General features: G+C 39.5%; 1 protein-coding gene across 1 annotated transcript in view; it reads right to left on the minus strand.

Moving 5' to 3' along the window:
- Positions 1 to 26374, minus strand: part of fndc4a (fibronectin type III domain containing 4a) — a 38472-nt gene extending 12098 nt beyond the window's left edge. Inside the window, exons 1-4 of the mRNA XM_057353754.1 lie at positions 25695 to 26374; positions 7670 to 7785; positions 6025 to 6229; positions 90 to 179 (exon numbers count right to left, since the gene is read on the minus strand). Coding sequence (XP_057209737.1) covers positions 90 to 179; positions 6025 to 6229; positions 7670 to 7785; positions 25695 to 25770 — 487 coding nt within the window. The 5' untranslated portion in view covers positions 25771 to 26374. The remainder of the gene's footprint in view (positions 1 to 89; positions 180 to 6024; positions 6230 to 7669; positions 7786 to 25694) is intronic.
- Between the last annotated feature and the right edge of the window lie 322 nt (positions 26375 to 26696).

The following is a 26696-nucleotide window of genomic DNA, read 5'->3' on the forward strand; positions in this document are numbered from 1 at the left end:
CAGTTTCTTTCAGGCATGATGTCCCACAACTATCTTGTGTTCATTAACAGATTCAGCACATTTTCTTAGAGGTGACAACAGCTTCTCACCTGCCCACATAAGAAGCACAACCACAATGATGATCATCTCGCCTGTCTGTAGGTGTCTAGATTTATCCAGGCCTTGCACAGTTGGGTCATCTATTGGAAAAAGAAATGGATTATATATTGGTATGTGGTTGTATAAAAGTCATTCCTAGTACAGGCTCTGTTCCACTTCATTTTCATTATAAACTTGTAAACTTGTTTGATAATCCCTGTCATCATTTAAAAAGTAATGTGGACATTTTCATGTGGGTGAAGAAAATTGCTGCAGATGGAAGCCCAAACCCCTTGAATCAAACCCACTCATAGATGCATCAGGTACAATAGAGGATAAAATGGAAAGTGGAGCGCAGCCCCAGTTTTTTCTGATTCAATCATGCAATGAAACAAGTGACAACATGGCATATAAAGAAAATCATGATTTTTTATTTTTGGGTAGAGTAATTATTTTACGTTTGTGTATTAGGATGTAATTCTTGTTTACTTTGGTATAATAATTTCTGTGTCATTTGTGATACCAAACAAAATAGCAAAATAATGTTCTCAAACAGTCCACTAGTTGACAGAATGATGGCCCCGCCACAAACTCACATCATTGGTTTATACACCTAAACAATGTTGCGTTATTATCAACCCAGCATTGGGTCAAAAATGGACAAACCTAACTGTTGGGTTATGAATTAACCTATATTTGGTTGTTTCAACTTATAGTTGGGTCAAATATAAACCAATTGCTGGGTTAATTTAACCCAACAGTTGGGTTTGTCCATTGTCCAAAAATAACCCAACATGTTTTAATGTGTATACTGTATTGTAATCGTGGGCTGTTCACTCTCAAACTAACAGAACCATTTATAGTTTTTGCGCAAATAAACCTCCTGCAATCCACAAAAATCAGTTATTGAGCAAATACATACAGTAAACAATCAGTGTTTCCTTATCTTACCCCGCTTCACAACCAACCTGTTCTCAGGGGAAGTCGTAACTATGTCACTATAGGTGTCTAATTCTTATGAATTCGTACATTGTGAATCGTACAAAAACGGACGATTGCTAGAAAAAAAGCAATACTGAAGCCCCACCCCTAACCCTGCCCCAAAACATAACGTCACTAGCGCGAAATCAAATCATGCTAAAATGTGGGAATGAGATTGTACGAATTCATGCGAATTAGCCATAATTTGCCACCTCGTAAAATAGTTACGCTTTTGCAGTGAGATTGTGTTGTCACAAAGGTTGCTTATAATGATTTTAATTTTAGCTGTCGGTTGGATTTCACGGGAAATGTTAGTTGCTTTTTAACACACGTACAAATAATCCATGTGCAATTTATCTTTCAGTTGGCGATAAAGAGGCAAAAGTTATGGGTTGCAGCCTTTGCAAAACTGTAATGCTAAAGGTTCTAAAACACTTTTAAGCATGACCTCAAATAAATAAATGTATAGCACGTTTCATTTTGTTTCCAAATTGGCCTTAAGCATGTAGCCCAAAGCTGGTTAATTACCCAGCATTCCGATCAGCACCACCATCCAACCACAGCATAGAGGAAGTGCAACTCTAACCGGCCATCTGTCTTCATCATTAATCCAGTGTTAAAAGGATTGACTGCAGGCTCATTTCCTCCTCCAAATATCCTTTACCTGCGTGGAGTTGTTCCAGAACACCACTCTTCCCAATTGATATTCCTTTCAGCATGAACGCAGTGCTGGCACTGAGACACCTGCTGTCATAAATTGATAAAGGATTGGAGGGGGGCGTCTGCCCAGTCAGCCAATTACTAAAGAGATCGTCCTATCAGAGTAAATTCCAATTACAGTCGCACAGTATTGAGATCAGCGATCTTCCCTCGTTCCTGTTCTTCTCCGCTAAAGAAAAGAATTGAGCGCTGGATGGCAGTCAAAACGCTCCACTCATCAGCCCGATGAATATTTATAACAACTGTGGAAAACGAGTGAATGGAATCAAAGCTGTCTCTCATCCACATGGTGAGACACACCCTCATCACATTTCTCCACGGAGATAACAGGCTCGAGTGAGATGCTGTGCTGTTCATTTAACTGCTTATATTCCAAGCCCAACTAGGGAGCTCTTAAAAGCCTTTAAAAAGAGAGCTTGTATATGCCAGACAACATTATGCCTCTTTGATTTACTTTGGCGCAAGAACCCGTGCGAGACATCTGCTCATTTGTTCCGCTCGCTGTACTGTACAATGAGTCCAAAGACACTGTCGCACATGTATGTAGTATACATCACATCAACCTTCCCATTAAGAAACACTGCAGAGGCACGTTCGTGCCAAAAAATACATTCAGAAATCAAGATGTATGTGAACAATTACAATGGGAGTATGTCTGCAATGTAGTTGTGATGGGTCTTTCCTCATCAGAATGCACAGGTTTGTTTGTTTTATTTGTTTGTTAGAGCTGCAGGACCAAGTCTTTGATGTTGAGTCTTCAACGTGTCTACAGACGTCCTTTGAAGCATCACAGTAATTGAGTCCAATGGGAATCTTCTTCAGCTCAGTCTGACAACCTGGTATAGGGCCAAAACTACACCGCAGCAACACAGAGATGCAGGTAAAACTGTTTGGAATTACAAAACAAGACACATTGCTTTGTGACTTAGCACAGCTGAAAGAAGATTACTCAGGCTGTTAAAGCAGGTTGAGAGTTGCAAAAATGCACGCTGAATTAAATTGTTTAAATACACTCCAAAAAAAACCCCAACCGCTTTAATTAACCTAGAAAATGTTTGACCCAACCATGGGTTAAAACAACACAGCATTTTTTGAGTTTAAATGACAAATACTCCCTGCCATATATCATTTCTTCATTCACATGTCTTCAAAATTTAAGTCAGATTTTTTTAGACCAAAGAGATGCACAGAAGATGTCTAAACTAATTGGAATGCCTGTAAAAGTGTAGTTAATCACTGAATGGTGATTGTAGTACTTACTGTAGTTGTAACACAGATTTTCTTTGGATGACTGTCCAAACACAGATACTGCAATCCTCTAAAAGACTAAAATATAGTCTGTAGAATTTTGTTTTGGTAGGCCTACATGTCATACAGTTTTCATACATTTTTGGACACCCCAATATAATCACCTGGCAACCCCTGGAAAAAACCACTGGCTACGCCCCTGCTTCAATGTAGCACTGCATGAGAAACTAGAATTTTGTTAACAAACTCTGTAATATCTTGAAATTAAAGTAAAATATCTATAACTTTGTAAATAATTCAGTAAAAATGTTTCCTTTTTTATTTCATTTGAACTGTAAAGAAAAAACAACAGAAAATGTACTCGAAATTTTCTGGTATTCATTAATTTTACAGACATTTCTATTAACACTAAAACACAACAAATGAAATGAAAAATTCAAAATAACAGTTGTACAATTGTAAATTCCTTCATAATAATACAGTACATTGTGCCCTATTTTATTCATTTTGGTTACAGTATACTGTAAAGGGACAAGCCCCAATATAAAGATTATTGGTAAAAATGTGTTTTTTCTAAATCTATTCCTGGACACTTACTCTCTATCCTGAATATATGAGGAAAAAGAGATATTTTAAGGACGTCAAGTGTGGGGTGAATTTCAGGCACTGTAGAATGACAAGATAGAAGTATTGGTTTTGAACAGCCCTGTGTATGCTGGAAAATATCTTATTTTTAAAGATGAGCTTGGAAACTGAGTGGGAGTTGACAGTACCTCCCTTCATTGTGAAGAATCTTTTCATACCTCACCTTGGCTTTTCTAGCCAGGAGATTCAAATGACAGTCTTTTCTTGTTTGTTGTTGGATGGATTTAGAATTTGGACGTACAATATGCACAGCTGGAAGCTAAGATGAAGAAAAAAATGAAGCAACCAAAACAATACTGTGACTGTTGTCCAAACCTTGCGTTGTGAAGTAGATCATCTAAAAAGAATAGTAAAGGATGTTGTTTTCCATGAAGCTATAACGAATGAGAAATAAAGTTTTTAAGTCTCACAAAGGATGTTAAAACACCACAAATTTGGATTGTTTTAGTGAATCAAGTGACCCAGTTTAGATCTGACTGTGTCATTAACAGAACAGGTTGATGTGATTCTTTAATTTAATGCTGATTTAAGGGGCTGTGTCTAATTTTTAGAAGATCTATTGACAGAAATGCAATATAATATACATAACACTGTAAACCCTGATAAGTTAAGATAACTCAAAAGTTTTGTGGATAACTCAATTCTTCTGAGTAAATAACACTAAACACATAAGTATAGTAAACTCAAAATAATTCATTTTGAATAAACTTCATTTTACATTTATTTGAGTTTCACTTATCAAAGTTGCCATGAAGGAACAACAGCCAATTACAGCCTGTATTATCAATGTAATGCCTTTAGATCAAATTTGAAATGAGTCTGTTTTCCTGCTCTACTCGTCTGCACAATGGTTACCTCATTAAAATCACTAATGTCCCAAAACTCTTTAAATAACAGAATAGAACAGAATACTAAACATGTAAGCTTCCTCCCATTGTAATTTTTATATAAATACATAAAATAACACTTTATTTCGAGATTTACTTCCATTATCCAGTCCACACAAAGCATGCTGGGAATCGCTCTGACATCATTGGAAGATATAATCAATTTTTTTAGTTAAGTGACTTATTATTTTTGTGTCCCTGGAACTCAAAATATCAAAATAGTTAAACACACTTAAAAGTTGTAAGATAAATGAACTTTTTCACAGTTTTGAGTACAGTTTGCTTATTTTTGATGAGTAGATTATACTGTTCGGGAATACAGTGCATGTCTTCAGAGGTGTATAAAGACCTTACATAATGAAGCGTTATGTTTTTATCATCTTAGAATGAGCCATTTCATTCCGCTGGTCCCCTTTCATGGAATTCACCATGTTGTTTCTACAGTAGAACTGCTCTAAAGAGCGCGTTACATAAATATGTTATCTCCTTTGGCAAAGAAGCAAAAACGTGATGACATCTTATTCCTGTGAACGGGAGGGGTCGAGTTAGCCATTGGTTGCAATTCACAACCTCACCACTAGATGCAGCTAAATTTCATACACTGGACATTTAATGAACCGGTTTCTGCAGTTAGCAGAATCTTTTTCTACAATCTAGTTCTACAAACTATTTCTTATGCATTTAATGTTGAGAAAACTCTGAATAACTATAATTCAGAAAGTTTTATGGAAGAATTTATTTCCTATGAAAGTAATTGCACTTCTTTCCATACAATCAAAAGTCAAAAGCTATTCCTTCATATCAAATCACGTGATTTATTGCTAGTGTTTGAATATCTTAATTTAGTTAATTGCAGAAAACATTAATGGCATATTGAGCACAGTTCTGATCTACGTGCATCTTTGAATGATCTGATGAATAATGTCGAGCGCTCCATCTGCGACGGTATGCATACGGCAGAATGTTTTGTTTTGTTTTCAACAAGGCAGTGGCAAAAATAGCTTCTCTGATCATTCTCCATTTAACGGGTTCTCAGCGTGTTGCGGGATTGACTTCCATACACAGCAGAGGAAATCTCTCAGAAAACATTCAGCTTCTAAAAACATCTCAAACATTGAAAAGGGTTTTAATAATCCACTCAGTTAGACTGCCATTAGGGCCCATCAGTTAGCACCACACCGATATACAGCATCTTCCCCAGAGACACGTGAGCTGATTAGAAATTGAAGTTGACCGGAGAGGCGGTAACAAGGAACCTGCACTCATGCGTGAAGAGCTCATCAATAATTAATTGGGTTGTAGAAAAGAGAACTGTCAAAACAATGGCAGAAATCACTGAGGACTGAAACGGTCATCGCTTTGTGGCAGGATAAACATGTGCGTTTCACATGCAAACGAAATGTCAAGCAATGATGGATTGCATGTCCGGAACGAAACTAAAAGACCGAAAAGAATGATTTGTTACCTTGGTTTGAGCTGTTTGATGGGAAGCGGTCGGTTTTCTTGAGGGTTCTGAAGTGGACGCGTTTGCTGGCTTGACTCTCGCCGTAAAGACCGATGGACTGCACCTGGATGATGTAATCTGTCTCTTCCTCCAGGTCCCACAGCACGCAGGATCTACTGGTGGTGTTGACCTCTCTGATAAACCTCTGCATTTTACCGTCCATTCTCTGGAAAAAAAACTAGATATCAAACCTACAGTTTTGTGGCTTCATTTACAAGTGTGCTACAAAATGTTGACACTGGTACTTTTAACAGATACATGCATTTAAAATGTACAATCTTTCTCTTTCAGAAAACAGAGCAAAATTCTGATGACTCATCCTGCACTACACAGATTTTCATCCAATTAAATGTCAGTTAGAACAAGAATGTCCCTCCTCCAATTTTGTTTGATTGGCAATTAGAACAACTATGTCTACAAAGATCTTCTAGCTAAACATCCAGTTTTAATTTTAAAAACTTGATGTATTCTATTTGCTATTCAATGAGTAGTGTTTCTTGATCTCACACTCACTAGAATGGTCACCGGTAAAAAAAGAATCACACGTTAGCGCACCCCCCCTCCCCAAAAAAAAACAGAACAGTCTTTTTAACACATGCTGTAATTCTGGACATTTGGTGTTGCATTTAACTCATTTAGCACTGTTGCTCTTTAAAGTCTGCAAATAGATGCAAAGCACTTTCTTCTGCCCTTGGGTTGTGAGGCAGCCTACTGTAGGTGTGGGGGTGTCTGATGGAAGTTCTTGGCTAAATGAATAATGCATCAATCTGTGAATGTCGCCTACACAAGCCATTACAGACGTGCAGACAACCAATTGCATCACATGATTGACAGATACATTTGTAATTGTTGGAATGTGAAATGAGGTAAGACATAAATAATAGCTTCAGAGTAATTTCAGTAAACAATGTTACGCTTTACATTGAGTAAGATTGATACAAATTAGGGGTGTAACGGGTCAAATTACACAATGTTCGGTTTGTGTCACAGTTTTAGGGTCACGGTTTCGGTTCGGTTCGGTTTGCGCTATGTCTGAGACTTTCCTTGTGCGCGCTTCGGATCTTCTCACAGCGCACAAGCGAGTTTTCTTCTGCATCATCTTGCACTTAAATGTTTAAATTGGCAAGGCTTGAATGAGTTTAGTTTAAACAGCAACATGTGCTGTTCAGGTCTCACCTGCACTCGCGCGCTCACAACACCCAGGTGATGAAAGCATAAATGACTGGTCATATTACAGCATACATATTTTTTACCGAGAACCGCTACACCACTAATACAAATGTAGAATCTATCAGATCTTCAGTCAACTGCAGTATACAGCATAATGAAGGTAGCATGAATATGTGACAGTCATGAGCTGCATTCAAACCCATTAATGCACACTGTGACCATGCATTCTTTATTAATGTTAATGTGTAGTTTCTCATCAGTTTTGCTTATGAAATTATTTCTAATAATTGTCAAAAATAAATTCAACCTATTATATAAAACATCTAGAACGTTAGTTTTAGATAATTGTAAGAGTTTTAGATAAAATGTGATGGCTGTACATAAGAAAACTATAAATGCAGTAGTCAAACTAATAACATTTTTTTAAGTGATTTACCTGTTGTGAGATGGAAAAGCCAATGATGATGTCACCCTCAGGTACTTCCCAGGATACTGTTGCTGAATCAGCTCTCAGGTGCATGACTGACACATTCACTGGAGCAGGTGGACGGTCTAGACATACAACACAAAGAAATGATCAACTCTGATGTCAATCTTGTGAGAGACTAATAAAAGAATAATTCAGCCAAAAATGAAAATTCTGCCCTGTATATGGCAGAATACGTCATTCAAAGCCTGCATGGCTTAATTTTTTTGGCAGGACACAAAAGAAGATAATTTGAGAAATGTCTCAGTGGTTTTGTGTCCATACAATGGAAGTCAATGTTGTTTGGTTTCCAACATTCTTCAAATGATCTTCTTTTGTGCTGAAGAAAGTCATACAGGTTTGGAATGACATGAGGATAAGAAAATGATAAAAGAAATGTCCCATTTCCATTTTTGAGTGAACTATCCATTTAATTATATTGTATACTAACAAGTGAAGTACAGTATCGTCTAAAGTATGTACTAGGGATGTAACAATATTATAGATATTGTGTTATTGCAGAAGCAAAATTGTCACAATATTATCGTGGTCACATGATGGTATGAAACAATAGGTCTTCCGGGTCTTACATAGAGAATGTTAGAAAAAATAAAGATGTTACCTTTGGCAAGGACCATCTGGTGAAATTATTTTATTTTATAAAAGGGATTTTTAGTTAATTTGACCCATCTCTAAAACTCATATGTCACAATTGTCGTGGCGGAAGAACCCAAATGCAGGCAGACGTGAATGCGGGGGGTAACAGAAGACTTTTATTAACAAATAAAAACACAAAACAAAAACCCACGGTGGGGCAAAATACAAGAACAAGAAAAAACCGATAAACCAACACAGGACGAGGACTAACTAAACACTATACTGAATAAAACACTAGATGAACTAAACTAAACTAAACTAAACACTCACTGGGACAATGAAACACGACAGGAACAGGTGACAAAGGATTCTTTGGATGAGAGACAAGACGAACTGGATACACCATGTACAGAAAACAATCCTCGAGCACAAGACAATGAAACATGAGGCATTATATGGGGGAATACAAACGAGGGATAATGACACAGGGCAGGTGAGGGTAATGAAACACGGAAGGGAAGCAATACATGAAACGAGAGGGGTGGGACACTGGAGAGAACGCATATTATTGTCAAAAGGACAATAATATGTTTCTCTCCACACATAACCAAAGACTTTGTCATGGCTCTGCCTCAGGACCAGGAAATCCAAGACTAGGTGAGGCAGAACCATGACATCATACCTCTAAGCAACAGTTATGATTAGAGGATAAAGAAAAGAGGATGCTTATGGCACGTTTCCAAGTCATCATTTGTCATTGTAAACATTGCAATAAATACCGTACCGCTGACTTATGCCGAGGTATTATCGTACAGTGAGATTTTGATATAGTTACATCCCTAGTATGTACACTAAAAATGGTTGTGTAAAGAACAACACATTTTGTGTTACTTTTAACGCTTGTGTTGTCTCTTTCATTTATTTAACACAAAAACAACAACAACAAAATGACACAACATGTAATTTTTGAGAGTTTATGTAGTAGGCCTACTATAATCAGCCTGATCTGATGAGAATTTGTAACTATTTTATGAGGTGGCTAATTTGTATGAATTCCTATTATCTTAATCATACAAAAATGTTTGATTATTGGGAAAAAGGCATGCTTAAAGTCCCAGTGAAATAAAAAATGACATAGCCTAGTTTTTCATGAAATAATCACAGCGTTTATTGTAAATAGCTTATCAGTGTCAATCATTCTCTTTTTAAAATTAATATGCCCTCACAATCTTCAGTTAAAATCTGAAAATGCACTCACGCCCTCTAATGACTATCCATCTCAAATGGCATGTTAGACGGCTTGGGCGGAGCATCCGTCAACTCCTCCCCTTCAACTGTCAGTCTGCTGCCAGTTCCATTTCAAACAGCTGTTTTTATACATCCAATCAAATCGCAGAAAAAAACGCAAGCCAAGCCCAAGATTTTTCTAATTCGAAATTCAATTTCACTCAGCAATGCGTCAAAATTCAGAAGTAAAAACTGCTGGTTCATGGGGACTTTAAGTCCTTTCCCTATTCCCACTGCCACTGGCGCAAAAGCAAATCAATAAGCCACCTTGCAAAATATTTATGCGATTGTGTTGGTACTGTACAAGCTGAATGCAATACATCCATTAATTCATTTATCTATACCATGTGTCTGTTCATCATTTGTACCCCTATTCCATCTAATGTGCTGGAGCCTATCCCAGATATCTCGGGTCGAAACAGGGAAACACGGTGGACAGATGGCCAGTCCATCACAGGGCTAAATGCAATACAGTGTATCGGGTATTTTATAAGCAATATCACATTCTTTCCAATACCCCCAGAAGTACTGCATGCGGTTACAATAATTCAAAGCATGTCAGACCTGATTTTATCATCATTCATTATTATAAGGTGATACGGATGGAGTTGTTGCTTTATGTATACCTAATTGATACTTGTTATACCATACACTTTTTGACTTGACATAGCAATTCCACTTTAATCTATAGTGCAGAGAGACTCTCATTTTACAGCCAAGATAAATGATTTTAAAATGGCAAGGTTACTTTCACACAAAATTCCATGACCATAGCGTGGACAAGCTATTACATTCCCATGAAGCAAACAACAACGATCCACAGGTCTGAAATATGTTGCTGCACTCTGGTTAAACTGTTTTCCTTTAATAGACCGTCTGCGTTGCTTGCCAAGAAAGCTTTCCAATCTGACCAATCAGATACGGACTGTAAAACACCTACATCTATGGCTTGATATCTTTTCTCTGGTTAGTTATCAGAGGGTCTACAGCTCTCTCTTAAAGCAACCCCAGTAAAGCATTCAGAGACATTTACGCAAAGTTCAATTTCTTTTTCCTTAACGCTAGAAAAATGCCCCTGGGCAACATGCTTTAATGGGGATCTTAAGAAGCTGGCAAAAAATATTTGGGTCCATTATTCTGTTTGATATATTACTAGTTTACCAGTCTTTCCTGAAAGAAAACAAGAGAAAAAGTCATTTTAAAAGTCCATTTAAAAGTGCATCTGCCTGGTCACATGACTAACATGTATTTGATTCTCTATTTCATGTTGCAATTAAGGAAATATGGGTCGCTTTACTAAACATGTCAAAAATGTAAATTAAAGTGATGGTTCAACCAAAAACCTGTCAAACCTGTTTGACTTTCTTTCTTCTGCAGAACAGAAAATACATTTTAAAGAATGTTGGTAACTGAACAACGGCTTCTTATTGTACGGACACAAAACCAATGCAAGTCTATGGGCACCGCCATTGTTTGGTTAACGACATTCTTTAAAATATCTTCTTTTGTGTTCTACAGAAGAAAGAAAGTCATATAGGTTTGAAATGACAAGAGAGTGAATAAATGATGAAAGATGTCACGAATGGTGCGTGGAAGAACCCAAATGCAGGCAACAGCGGTGATGCTACAGAACCCAAATGCAGGCAACAGCGGTGATGCTACAGGACCAAGAAAAACATGACTAAATGAAGCAGAGCCATGACAGAAGCCCCCCCCCCTTTAATGAGCACCTCCAGGTGCTCACCAAGGGGTAGACGGACGAGACAGGGCAGACTGAGACAGTGACATGACAAGACAGAACAAGGAAAACAAAATCAGAGGCAAACAAGACAAGATCATCATGGGGTTGGGGTGACACAACAAGAATAACAATCATGGGAGGGGGGGTGGGGCAAAACAAGAGTTCATGGGGAGAACAAAAGAGTCCAAGGGGGGAACAGTTCTAGTCCCCGACTGCGCTCGAGGGTGCGTAGTCCTACGGGACTTAGGGGAAGTCCTGGGGGGGACAGTCCTTGACCCTGGGGGTCTCCCCGGGGCCGGCTTGGCTGCCGGCCTAGGGACCGGCTGGAAGGCCGGCTGGACAGAGCTTGACGCCGGCTGGAAGGCCGGCTGGACAGGGCTTGACGCCGGCTGGAAGGCCGGCTGGACCGGGCTTGACGCCGGCTGCTGTACCGGCTGGGGCGCCGGACTGGAAACCGGACTTGACATCAGACTAGACATCGGACCGAACGCCGGCTCGACCACCGGACCGGATGCCGGCTGCGCCGGAGTGGACGCCGGCTGCGCCGGAGTGGACACAGGACTGGATCACTGGACTGGATGCCTGCTGGATCACCGGACTGGACGCCGGCTGGATCACCGGACTGGACGCCAGCTGGATCACCGGACCGGACGCCGGATGGATCACCAGACTGGACGCCAGCTGGATCACCGGACTGGACGCCGGCTGGGTCACCGGACTGGACGCCGGCTGGGTCACCGGACTGGACGCCGGCTGCTGCACCAGACTGGATGCCGGCTGCTGCACCAGACTGGATGCCGGCTGGATCACCGGACTGGACGCCGGCTGGGTCACCGGACTGGACGCCGGCTGGATCACCGGACTGGACATTGGGCTGGACGCCGACTGGATGCCGACTGGATTACCGGACTGGACACCGGCTGCTGCACCGGCAGGGAGGGAAGTCCGCGCTGCCCGCCGCTGCCTCTTTCTCTTCAGCCGAGCCACCCGCCTGGAGGTCGGCTGAAGGAAAGAGGCAAAGGGTGCGGCTGGCTCAGGCTGGGACTCCTAAGACGTGAAGCCCCAGGACTCACGTCTCCCCCGCTTCCCGCCGAGGCTTGCTGGCGGCGGAGAGGACGGTGTGGCGACGCCCACAACCCCGATCTGCAGGGGACGGCCCTCAGAGATCGCGACCAGCGGAGATGAGTAGGTGGGTTGAACTGAGACCCTGGACTCCGATCGATCAGCGGCATACAGCCATATCGCATCAAAGTCCAGCGGTCTCAGCGACCTCATCTCCGCACGCGAGAGTGGCTCCCTGAGACCGGCGTTGAAGAGCGTCACCAACTCCTCCTCTCCGAACACAGTCTCCTCTGCGACTTCGAGGAACCGGCCCGCATAGTTATCTACGCTACTGGTTCCCTGGCGAATGCCGCAGAGGAAACGAGCCTGGCAGGAACGTACAGCGTCCATATTGCCTGCTGGGTTCATCTATGGCCTTTGGATTCTGTCACGAATGGTGCGTGGAAGAACCCAAATGCAGGCAACAGCGGTGATGAAGGGGTTAACAAGAAATACTTTAATAAATAATAGAACAAAACAAAAACCCACGAGAGGGTAATGAAGACCAGAGTAAAATATATATATATAAACTGAAATCAAAAAACTCTCCACAAGGGGAATACAAGACAACAGGACAAGGATAACTAAAACTAACACGACACGACACGACACGACACGACACGACGTCTCACAAACAGGCAAGGTAATCAAAAGTAGAGACCATCAAATGCAGCACATACATACACAACGTACGTACAACGTAATCCAAAGGCACAAGACAATGAAACATGAGGGCATTTATAGGGCAAGACAAACGAGGGATAACGAGCAAGGGCAGGTGTGGAACATCAAACACTCAGGGAAAGATAACAAGGAAACGAGAGGAGTGGGGCCAATGACGAGACACTGGAGAGAACGCATATTATTGTCAAAAGAACAATAATATGTTTCTCTCCACACCTAACCAAAGACTTTGTCATGGCTCTGCTACAGGACCAAGAAAAACATGACTAAATGAAGCAGAGCCATGTCAGAAAGAATTTTTATTTTTGGGTGAACTATCCCTTTAAATACTGTACACAAAGTGTACACATCTGGCCATATACCTGTATGTCAGCAAATTAGACCTAAAGAAAATGTCAATTTGCGATAAAAAAACAGTGTCAGCCATTGCAACAGATTAAAGACAGTATCAAGGTTAACCATATTTTGAAAACATACAAAAAAGGAAATAGAATATGAAGCAGAACTGCCCTCTCTTATTGAAATTGCTTCCTGAAATTGATTGTCTAATATGGTAGTTTTTACATGGGTCCCTGTTTTAAATCCAGCCCAGCTGTAGGGCACTCGATCAAGATTTAGAATGTAATAGACAAGCTAATTAGTCCCACAAAAAGCAGAGGAGCACAGAGACAGATTCAATACCCGAGCACATGCCTCTGTCGCTCTGGAGAAAATAGAAAAGTGCTGAACTGGATTGAACCGTGTGAGCATTTTGCAGCATCTCCTGGAGCGGCTCCCTAATGGACTTTGCGTGTTTGTGTGGGCGATCGCAAAAAGGGAAGGACTTCTTTTTGTTCCTGTTCCCGAACCTGTGCAAGAAAATAGAAAATAACAAATGAGACCCTTGACCCTTAGCCATGTTACATAACGGGTGCTTTGAAACCAATCTGGACTTGTCACAAAACAAATTTATTTTAGATGTCTATAATGTATGTTTCACTTAGGAGGCCAAAAAATAAGAAAGCGGCCAAAAGCAAAAAACAAATTCAGCATTTGCTGCTGTTCTCAGTACTTGTTTTTTTTCCAATCATCTGGTACTAATCCCATAATGCATCACAATTCTAGAGGACGCGTTCAGTATCAGACTGATAATCAATGTCTTGTGTTGATGCCGTAATGTCAAAAGTGGCATGCGCTGCTCTCCATACAGCTTTATGATCGTACACATGGGGGTCAGAGCTGATTATGCTGCATGGTCTTCCTTGCTAGGGGCCCTTAGCGATGGTTGTGTAAATTGGATAGAAAGAGGTTTGGCTGTGAACCACGGATAATCATTTTCAGGGACGACAGGGCCACCTTGGTAAAGGCTCACTGTAACATCAAAGCGGCTGTGGGTGTAACGCATCTAAGCATCCATTTTAACGAGTCTCCAGGTTTGCAGCTAGATGTTTGTTTTTGCGTAATAATGTGGGAAATGAGGTTTATTGTGATATCTACAGTACTAATCTTTAAAGTGATAGTTCACCCAAAAATGAAAGTTCTTTCATCATTAACTCACTCTCTTGTCATTTCAAACCTGTATAGACTTTCTTTCTTCGACAGAACACAAACGAAGATATTTAGAAGATTTTGTTAAATGGCACCCATTCACTTGCATTGGTTTTGTGTCCATTCAACAAAAGTGAATAGATGTCGGCGCTGGTGGGTTACCAACATTCTTCAAAATATCTTATTTTTTGTTCTGCGGATTTTTTGGGTGAACTATCCCTTTAAGTAAACACCTCACATGTGTCTCCTTTGGAGTTTCAAATAAGCACCCAAGAAAATCTCGAACTGTGGTCATATTTTCCAAAAAGTTCAATATGAATTCAAACGTTTCTCTTTAAATTTGGTCAAGAACACATTGTTTGATCTATGGCAATCCATATTACATAATATTATAGGTTTATTACATCTTACTAATGTCATAAATTCTCTCATTTGGGTCTATTTTTGTTACTTTAAAAGACATTAAGCTAAAACAAAACGCAAACGGCACATCACTGAGAACTCCCATCTTGTGAGCAAAAAACTAAATAGAATTCTCAAGGGGAAGTGCCACATTTGTGCGGTAATGGCAAGGCCACGTGTTACATTTGTCCATTAGTAGATGAAAAAGACATATTGCTGATCTAAAGTGTAGTTTGGTGCCGAACCAGTTTCATTCCAGCTGTCCAGCAGATGCACACTGACGTTTTATGATTTTCATAAACTGATATCATAGGAGAACATCTGCAGGCATCACATTTGGCACATTCACTAGATATTTAATGTCTATGCGCCTCCGGATCAGTTACATCATCTCTCATCATCATATAGTAATAGTGATTCCTCAGAAAGCTGAAACAAAAATTTTCCCGGTGTCAAGATACATCACAGTTTCAGTGATGTGAATACATTATGCTAAAGAGCACAGATTGATGCTAAATGAATGTATAGAAGGAGCTAATGACATACAATGAATTGCCAAGCACCACATTAAGTAACACAGGTCCTCCTTATAAAAATGCATTAACTCGCTCACTGGGAATAGAAGGTTATGAAACCATTCCTCAGGTTGTTTTCATCTGAGCCGTGTAATTCACCTTGCTCTTCCATCCTGAGAGCTCATTGTCCTTGAAGTAATGGAGGTTACACGTGTCTGACTGTAGTTTCAAGTAAATTGTGATACATGGCCAGGCACGCTCTTTAGTGATGTGAAAAATAATTGTTTGGTTAAACGAAGGTGTGAGCTATGATGCCCCTGTCAACGTTGGCTGTTACAGCTTAAAAGCAATGTCTTATCTTACTGCCTGAATGTATAGTATAAAAATATTTATTAAAAAAATAACCCTGCTAAAAAAAACATTAAAAACAAAACATAATTTACTCAGCCCCAAACTTGTATTATTTCTCTCTTATATAAATCAAACACAAGACATTTGGCAGAATGGTGATTTATAATGCCAGTAGCAAACCTCAAACCAACAAAAAATATCACTGTGTAACCCATACAACTTGTGCACTGTATTCCACTTTGGTTTTCTGAAGCCATATAATAGGTTTGTGTGAGGAACAGAGCAATGGCATCAACCACTGATGAACTGTCCCTTTGTCAAACCTGGAGTCTGAATGTGTCTCCAGAGGAAAATTAAAAGATTACGTCCAAGTTTGTCTGTGTAACAACCAAGGGCAATCTTCTGGTCTCTCTCATGAAACCAACACGGAAGTGACGAAAACTCCAATTCATCGACTGGCCGCTAGAGGCTGGCTCCAAAACAGAGCAGAATGTCATTGAGCCCCATGTTAAAATGGCCAACTTTACAGCACAAAAGAACATGTTTACAGCCTGGTACACACAAATATTTTGGTCTATATAGGTCATTTTACCCTTCATGACAACTGTGAGGAGGGTGATTTTTTTTATAACTCACCCGTTTAACTTATATTAAGCCTTAACATTCTGCAAAATAGTTGCGTGGCCACTTGAGTGACAAGTGGTTTCAGCCAACCGGGTGCCTCAGCTCCAACCACGTCCCGCCTCTTTGCCCATTTACGATTATCCGGGAGTGACGTGCGATGACGCAATGCCAAGATGGCGACGACCGGCTCCACCTACTTTAGACTTCATTTTTACTCTTCACAAACTTACGGGTGACGTCATGGACACTACGTCCATATTTTATACAGTCTATGGTAACAACACAGGCTGAGTGACGATACCACACGGAGAACTGAAGTTGACTGGGGTTTTATTGTAAGGTGAACAGAAGAACAGAAGACAGGTGAAATCCGACAGGTGAAACAATCCAACAAACAGGTAATATCCACGGGAAAGTATACTAACAACAGTTAACATCCACCGGTAAGTATTCTAACAACAGGTAACATCCACGGGTAAGTAAACAACTACAGGTAACATCCACGGGTAATTAAACAACTACAGGTAACATCCACAGGTAATTAAACAACTACAGGTAACATCCACGGGTAAGTATTCTAACAAAAGATAACATCCACGGGTAAGTAATGTAGAGAATTTAGCACAAGCCAAATGGTCGGAGTCATTGAAAGAAGAGCCATCAACCCCCTCCAACCCCCTTTCTCCTGGTTTCTTGATATCAACCTCAAAAGACCAGAGTCAAAACCTAGCTCCAGGGGTCTGGATTTGAGTTGGTGCTCTCACCGAAAGAGGCATCAACCCCCTTTTGTTTCTCTGTGGGATATTTTACGACCCCTCAAAGCAGAGGGGAGAAGTCTCTCTGTCTCATGTGAAACTTAACATATGAGGCTAACCAGAGAAACTTCTCTGACAAATAGGAACTTGTGATTCAATTGTCCTTTTCTATAAATATATCTAAATATCTAGGTTATATGTTGTCGCTCTTGCCATTTTTAAATAATCTGTAATTGTTAAATAGGCAAGTTAATTCAGGCTTTGTTTGTATTCGTACCGCCGAATGAATCATGTCTTGATGCACTTCAAACCTTAGCATATTTGATATATAAATGTTTGTCTTTACAATGCCTCCTTGTTTATATACATTGTGTGACCATAGAACACTTTCTTTTCGTTATGTTATAATTTGGAATAGTATTTTGTAAAGTTGCCAGGAGGTCATAAAGATGCAAATTAGCTGTTGAGTGGACAAAGAACCTCCTCCCTGCTCAACTCTGATTGGTCGATTCAAACTCAGGTGGGCATGCCCTCTCATGAAGTTAAATATCGATCCTGCTCTGAAAAGACTCTCTTCCTCTCTTCTCTTCTGCTATACCTGCCTCCAAAACGTGTTTCGTGGCGTCTCTTCGGAGACTGCCCTTTTCCCCCCACTGGGGGAAAAAATGGAGCAATGGACTTCTACTGCCACGTGGTTAAGCCATGAGGCCCGCAACTTTCGGCAGGACTGCCTTCTGAAACCTTTTGAACAATTCCATCTCTACACGCGCATATGGATATCGGTCCAGCACAGAGCTTGCAAGTATCCATTTCTATTTATAGAATAGCTGCGTTAAGTCTGTGCCTCTTTGTTAAAGATGATTTTTATTGGTGTTCAGAAATCGCTGCCATGCCCTCTCTCTCTCTCTCTCTCTCTCTCTCTTTCTCTCTCAGCGCTTCCTAGCACATTTGTGTTCATGTATTTGTTTGTTTTATGCGATCGTCATTGTTTTTTTATCATGTAGAGTAGAGTTTAATAAACAATCATATACTATATTCATTTGTGATGGGTTTTCTGTATTCACGCTCACAAACTTGGTCCCTTTTACTGTGTTTCAATTTACGCTACCTTTGCTCTAAATCCTGTTTGGTAAAGTCACGTTACTTATGGCCATGAGATAATGTAAGGTATATAATATCATTGAGGCATTTGCTGGACGAATGCATACAAGTATTGCTATGCTTTATATTACTAATCAGAGACCGTAAAATATGTATATTCGATCACGATTATTATAAGTATTTTCCTTTGAGCTAAACTAATTTCTTGACTGAAATTGATGTTTTAAATAACTCATTTCATGGATGTGATCTTGAAAGATCTGGTGGAGAACCATATTTGGTGAGCTTTGCTCATCAATATAATAACATTAGCTAAAACCGCTACAGTAAACAACTACAGGTAACATCCACGGGTAATTAAACAACTACAGGTAACATCCACGGGTAATTAAACAACTACAGGTAACATCCACGGGTAAGTAAACAACTACAGGTAACATCCACGGGTAAAAATGGTCTGAACTAGTGTAAGACAAAATACAACTAGACTCGACAAAGAACACAACAAAAGACATGGCAGAGTGTCCAGGTAATGAGTGTCCGGTGAAAGGGAGCGGGTGAAACTGGGAGAAAGCGCTAAAGCTGGGGGGGTGCGTGGCTGACAGACGAGAGGGGATGTTGCAGTCTGTTCCTCACACAAAGGTAGGCTATTGAATATAAATATACTAAAACAAACGTCCAGTTTCACTAACTTGAAGTGATTTATATGTTTCGACTGTGCATTATAAAGCTAATAAAACACTGATAAGACCCACATAAATACGTATTTATTTCTGATCTGTTGCTACTGTGTCTATATACTGCATATACCGAGACTACTGAAGTACAAGTCAGATTCACTCAAAGCTGTTACATAAGAGGAAGAAGAGCTCAGGTCACCCTGGGTAACACATTGAGCATATGAGTAAAAACCAAGAGGCCACACAGGACTCAGAAGTGCAGTCAGAGTAAATCACAGGAAACTGACACTTCATGAATTGTCATGAGAGAATATCCAGGCACGCTTAAAAGCTCTCTCAAAGAGATCGTCAACATAAATAAACAAATGTGCTCAAAATTATGTAAATTGTAAATTCTGTCAGAATTTTATGGCTTTGAACCTTCTAGCTAAAAATACACATTACGAAAACAAACGTTTCTGTGTTGTTTTTTTAGCTTGAATTATTTACTAGGGATGCACCGAAACAAAAATTCTTGGCCGAAGCCGAACATGATGTGAAACACTTCGCCGAATAATACCGAACACCGAACATGTTTTTTTGCATTTCTTCTATTTATTAAGCTATTTTTTTCACTATTGCACAAACTGAATAGTCAAAATGTGCTTTTTATAATTTGTCTTGCTTTTCAATAAAATACAATACAACTTAATATAAAATTGAGCAAAACAAAGTAAATTCAAACAAAAAATTGAGCCCTCTCCCTTCATAGCCTATATTAATTAGGCTTATAACTGACTGCTAAAAGAATGTAATGTAAGTTACTCTGTACCCCTACAACAAAACACTTCATTAAAAACTGTCATTCCATATTAGGTCTATAAGCTAAAAATAAAAGAAAACTGTTGGATTATTGTAGGCTACATTGCAAAAAGATTTAAACATCCAATGCAAGCAATTCTGACTGATGCTGACTGACAACCATTTCAGTTCACGTCTCCCCTCCAAACTCCACCCACGAAAGATGACTGTTCTCTCAGAAGGTGCACAGAACATACAGTACTTTGACAAGTTGTTTAGTACAGGGGACTGTCTGCACGCGACCACTGTATGATGTCAAAGGATGTCGCTACTGTCAGACCGCCCGCTTCCGTCTGAAGTAAAGTTGCCGACCGGTAAAGACGCTTTCATTCGGAAATTTACTTCCGTGTGGCAAGTCCCGTGCTGTGTCTTTCTCTGACACTTTAAAATGCTCCACACACGCGCACACGCGCACACACACAACACACGCACACTGCCAAAATGTTTGCGGCAGTAATAAAACGCACGCGTCTCTCTCTCTCTCTCTCTCTCTCTCTCTCTCTCTCTCTCTCTCTCTCTCTCTCTCTCTCTCTCTCTCTCTGCGCTGGTTGCTGTTTGATCGTATGACGAGTCATGTTCGGTAAAATTTATTCGGCCATTTCACACATTCGGCCGAACACCGAACTTGCGTTTTTTGCTATTTTCGGTGGCTGAACATTCGGTGCATCCCTATTATTTACATTATTTACTTCAAGCCCATTATATTGAAATGAAATGTTTTTCTTCTTCTGTGTTCTTTAATCTGTCAACCATGTTAGATATCTGATCCTGACTGTGAAATCCAGGTTAAAGTCTCATAATCCAATCATAAAATTGGGAGCATCAAAGTAGTCATATTCATGTGTGTTTATTGCTATAAATGATAAGGTTTAAAAAAACAGCATTCGTATTTTTATTTATAATACTGAAATTAATTATTTTATATACAGAAGATAATTTTATTGGCACTTTCTAAAAAATTTTTTTTAAATTGGCTTCCCACATTAATTTCAATCTATAACGTGGCCTTACACAGTCAATATTAAAGATATCAAGATTATATTTTTGACAAAATGTTCTTTTCTGCATGTACAATGATTTTAAGTAGAAAACAATAATAAATAACAAAAATTACACAACTAATTGAAATTAGCTGGGTTTTCACAGGCAGGGTCACATACAGACCACTTTGGAAGATGTGGAACGATGGTCCAATGCTAGTATAGATGAACTTCCCGTTTCAGTTTTTCCACACTACACAAACGATTGAGCAGAATACAACCAACAGAACATTTAAAACACAATTAAAATGTTAAAACGAATATCTTTCAGATTTAGTTATTTATAACCGGAAGTGCTTTCGGAGCAGTGTTTACATCTTGCGGAGTGGCCTGTATGTTATCATAATTTATTACATGGCTCCTTGGAATGCTTGATTCTGATTGGCCAGCCATGACATTTGCAGGTTCGTTATTCCCAGATAACAACCTCTCAAAACTAATAACACACCGTAACCCGGATGCAGCAAAACATTTTGACAGGTTTTTTGACAAATTGAATATAAATTTATCTTTTAATAACATATATGACATTATATTTACAACTGATTAAACCAAATTGCCTGTTCGTGACATCTGAACTTGACCTTAAAACCGAAAGTAAACGGCTTTTCCTAGCGGAAGGTCTGGATTCGGCAAAAATGCGCTAATAAAATATTTCTAATTCACATTTCATGTTCATCATTTTTTCTCATGTGACAAGTAGCCGTGTAACAAGCGGGATAATGTACAAGCAGCCGGTTGTTATTGCAAAAATAATTTTGTGATAACAACCGGCTGCCTGTACATTATCCCTTACATATAAAGCTACAACAAAGACAACAGCCAAATAAATTTTGACTGCGCCAAAATTTTGGGATTATGGGTGTAACATTACAAGTTTAATGGTCAAAAATGCTTTTAAACATCTACACAGTGTAGTGGACATTATACATGGGTTACATGTTGCCAGCCTCAGCTTAAACAGCAAGTGTGTATATTGATCCTGAACAACTGATTTTTTTATCTAATGTGTGGATTTAAATGAATGCTCTTGCTGCAGCAGAAGGTCCATTTAGAGAGTGCAAAAAAGAGAATACAACCCACAGTCATTTGTCTTCACAGCCGCCCTCAAACACTATGTTATCTATCTAGTGCTTTAAGGACCTGAAGGCATGCAATGGATTCTGGTGACGGGGTACGGCCACATGATACATTTCATTCAATGTCATGCTGTTTGATCCTCTCAGGGTGGATAATGCAATCAAATATGGTGCTGCGGAACGTTCTATCAACACATAGCCACAAAGGGAACATGTCTCGGGGGAACAACATTGGACTTTCTGGAACAAGGTGTCACTGTGACTCCAAATGACCCCACACCTCCTTTGAACAGTTACACTATTTGTTATCAGCCTGGAAAGTTTCCAAGCTGGAGAATTTATTAAACTTGAACCTGTACATGTGGCGACAGATGGCCGCCCCAGCTAAATACTTTATAAGATATTATGCTGTATTCTATAAGATCTGAAAATACTATTTCCCATTTGATGTCTCTCTCTGATGTAATTTGGATTTGTCTGTATAGATTAGATCTGTATAAAGTAGGCCTATAATATATTATATTAAATATACAAAATTGTATACATAATTAAGAGACCCCTCCATACTGTGATATTTTACATTTCCGTGTCTCGGAGCAATTGATAATGTAAAGTATGTGTGCTAGACATCACATGCATGTGTGCTTTGTTTGCTAGACGTCACATACATTCAATCCAATAAGATGACATTTCACAATAATACAATCAATACCATGCTCCACCACATCACCTGTACATAAATGCCTTTACACAGATGTCACAGCTATGTCAACTCATTTGAGTTGTTTGTGTTTAGCAGTGATGCATAAACAATTCACCTTATCGGGTTCAAAGGGCATAGAATAGAAGCATGTGCCAATTTAAAATTGATGGTGACCAGAGAACACCAGTGTCATGGTTCTGCCCCATCTTGTCTTGCTTTTCTTGATCTTGTGGCAGAGCCATGACAGAACCTCTTGTTTTATGTGGAGAGAGGCTTTTTGGCCCTGTTGGCCTTCCACTCTCCGGTGTCGCGTCTCTGTTCCCGCCCTTTTGTCTCCTTAATTGCTCGTTATTGATTTCATGCCCCACACCTGTTCCCTCTTTATTTGTCCCCTTATTTAATGCCCCTGTGTCCTCTGTCTTGTGCTGGATTATTGTACTGTTGTGTGCGTGTCCTTTGTCTGGTGAGTCCCTGTCTTGTCAGTGTAGTGTAATGTAGTTTAGTTATTTTGTATTTAATTCAAATGTCTGTCTCTAGTTTAGTTTAGTGTAGTTAGTCCATGTTCTTGTTATCTGTCATGTTTATAGTCTGTTATTTTGCCCCCACGTGGGTCTTTGTTTTGTTAATTGTTTATTAAAAGTCTGTTTAACCCCTTACCCGCTGTCTGCGTCTGGGTCCTCTGTACTTGTGTCCTTGTTCCCTCACCAATCATGACAACCAGGTCTGATTTGGAAATGCAATTGACCATATCACCTCGCTACTGGCCAGACATGGTGTTGGTGACAATACGCCCTTTTCACATGACGTCACGCATCTTCCGTTCTGCCGCGAAGCAGTGTAGCATTACTTCCGCTAGCACTCCAGTTCATAAGGTGGCGCTAATGCACCTATAAGCTGATTTGCCAACCGCCAGTAAAACTCAAGAAGAAGAAGTTACTTCCGCTAGCGCGGAAGAGTTTACCAAGTGGCTTGCACATCTGCCACAAATACGGCTAGATGATGTACAACGTCTTGCAGACAAATTTCCGCTAACGACAAGATCAAAGCTAGATAAAGGATACAAATTCTTCGTTGAGCAGTACCTGTTTGATTATGAAGGTAAGTGTTTTGTTTTCTTTTTGTGTTAGCGAAGGTGCTAGGATAAGTACTTGAATACGTGTTCTGTCAGTTTTTTTTCCTCACTGTTGTTAAATTCCAGCGCGACGGCAAAACGGAAGTTCTTCTTCTTCTTCTTCTTGTTTGTTGCAAGACGGATGTTATAATACACTGCTTTGCAAAAAGGCGGAAGTTAAGTGACGTCATTGTGAAAAGGGCCTATTTGTAACAGAGGCACAATTTCTGGACAAATCCTTACACCACACCTTACAGTATGACTGAAAGTATGTAGCAGACACATACAAACCTACATATCGTCGCTGTCCTTCTGAAACCTTGTATGTCGAATATAGCAGTTTTTCAGGTTTTTAATGGTTAGATTTTTGCAAAACCGTAGCAACAAGCATAAAGGGTGACTTGACTTAAATTGTTAATTTAATAAGTTGGTTGTTGAGTTAGTTGTCATAACAGCTTCTATTCTTCTGGGAAGGCTTTTCACTAGATATTAGAACGTGGGTTTGGGAATTCATTCCCATTCAATCCCAGTGTTTCAATTCATCTCAGTGGTGTTCAATGAGGTGCAGGCTGCTCAAGTTCATTTACACTATTAAACTGGTGGCCTTTTGGTATTCCCTATTCTGCTGTAAATGTTTGTCTAATGAAATGTTGGTACCACTTTATTTTACAGAAACAATGTCTGCTTACCTTTGGTCATGTAATGTATACTGTTCCCTTTCACCAACATGAAGCTCAGCCTTGATCTACAGTCCAACTAAGCATGAGGTTTCGCTGTAGTATTACAACGCTCTCATTGAAACTAACTAGTTTATTTCAGGTGTCTGTTGTCGGGGTAAAGAAACAAAGATGAATTAAAATTATTCACCAAACATAAATCTCTGTCTTTGCAAAGAATCTGCACTGGATCCTTAAATACAGATTTCTGTTCACGTGATCATTAGCAAGACTCTCAAATGTTCCTCTGTGATGCAAATTTAATTCAGGACATCTTGCTGAGCAGCGAGGATATACTGTACATGTAGCTCCCTTCAGAGATTCTGCTTATGACTAGGAAAAGGAAGTAGTGGTTGTTCCGCGTTGCATGTACTAGTGATTTATTACATTATTACTGTATGCAGTGAATGAGAATCAGTTTTATTTTGGTTGTTCTGACAGTTCTAATCTATTCTTTATTACAAGATATCACGATTTTTCACAAAAGCTAAGCAACTTTGAGCAGAGGGAGTGTTCAGACTTCAAACAGAAACACTGTTCTAGTGAGAACATAAGCACCAGATACCTTATCAAAGAAACCACAAAATCCCAGATGACTCAATCAGGACAAAGAAAGGGAATGGATCACAGTAATACAGAAAACGACTTCTACGGCATGGATAAAAATTCTTCACAGTTCTAACTGACAGGGCGTGTCAAATGCATCAACAAAAATAATACATTTTCACAATTGTGCATATCTATCATATTGCACTGCATTGTGGTGTAAAACTGTAAATTATGTTAGTATTCACTTAGCCTACTACTAAAGTGCATGGTTGTTATCTCTGGTGAATGTTCAGAGTGAACTGGCAAATGTTTTAACACACAGAAACATACCCTGAACATTACAATCCAAGTAACATCAAGTGACAACAAAAACAGTGCATTCAAATCTGTAGAAAAAAATGGATGGTATTGTTTTAAATTGAACAACGGTTGTTTATGCAGCATATTGCATGACTCTAGGTTTACAGCGCAAACAAGCGCCAACATAACCATATCCATTAAAACTCAGCATAATTTAACAAGCTTATTGTCAGGTGCCCATATACAATACAAGACAGAACACCCTTTAACTTAGACAAAAAAAGAAACTTACTTGCTCCCACCAAAAACATTTGACTTCCGAAGAGCAACAGTCCGACAGAGTTAACGAAAACAAGAAGACGAGCCATATCTCAGCCTGGGTTGTTTTCCTCCAGAAAATAAAATGTCAACGAATCCAAATAAATGTAGTTGTCTTTTTGCTTTTACACGGCTAGTTTATAACATTATGAAAAATGACGTACCGAACGGACTAAAATGAAACATTAAATTAAGTTAAGAAGCTGCAGGAATCTCACGATGGATATCATGTTCAGCGACTCCGTGCCCGAAAGTCCATGTCAGCAGCAGGTTTAATACTGACTTTCCAAAATGCAATGTTGATATCAAGCTTAAAATTAAGGGCGGTTTCCCTCCGGATTCATTTCGCCCGATTACTTCAGGCTTTCCCCCGAAATCCCATGTAGTTGTGGGTATCGGAGGTGTTGAGGTCCAGACGCTTTCGTGTCCAGCGTGCAGTGGTTGAGGTGATTGACCGAACGAGTGTTCAGCACCACGGTCAGCTCCACAGCTGCTGAGCGCGAATGCGCGGTAGCGACACAGCAGGAATATTTATTTATAAACGTGCACGTCTCAAACCATGTGGAGATGCCAGTGTCGCAACATCCCTCAAATAACTTAGTGTATTATTTTGATGGTGAATCCTTTTTTTTCTCTGTGGTATCCATTTTCTCCTACAACGTGTCACTGAACTTTAATCTAGATAGGCTATATCTGATTGCGTCATCTATAATTTTACAATGACGTTTTTATAATAACATCAGTTTGCATTAGCCTGTGTAGTTTTAGCTAGCCTACATTTATTTTATTTTTGATCTGCGGGATCAACAATAATGTCTAATAATACTAATATTACCAATAAATAAATAAAATGTGTTTTTTGCAAAACTTTGCATAATATTTTTCAAAATGTGTCAAGCACGCACAACACACACTTTTGACATTTTATAGCAAATGATTGTCGCTGTGGGAAAATGTATTGCTTTGCAATTTGATC

This window comes from Triplophysa rosa, linkage group LG15, assembly GCF_024868665.1.
Source record: "Triplophysa rosa linkage group LG15, Trosa_1v2, whole genome shotgun sequence".
In the NCBI taxonomy this organism is placed as follows: Eukaryota; Metazoa; Chordata; class Actinopteri; order Cypriniformes; family Nemacheilidae; genus Triplophysa; species Triplophysa rosa.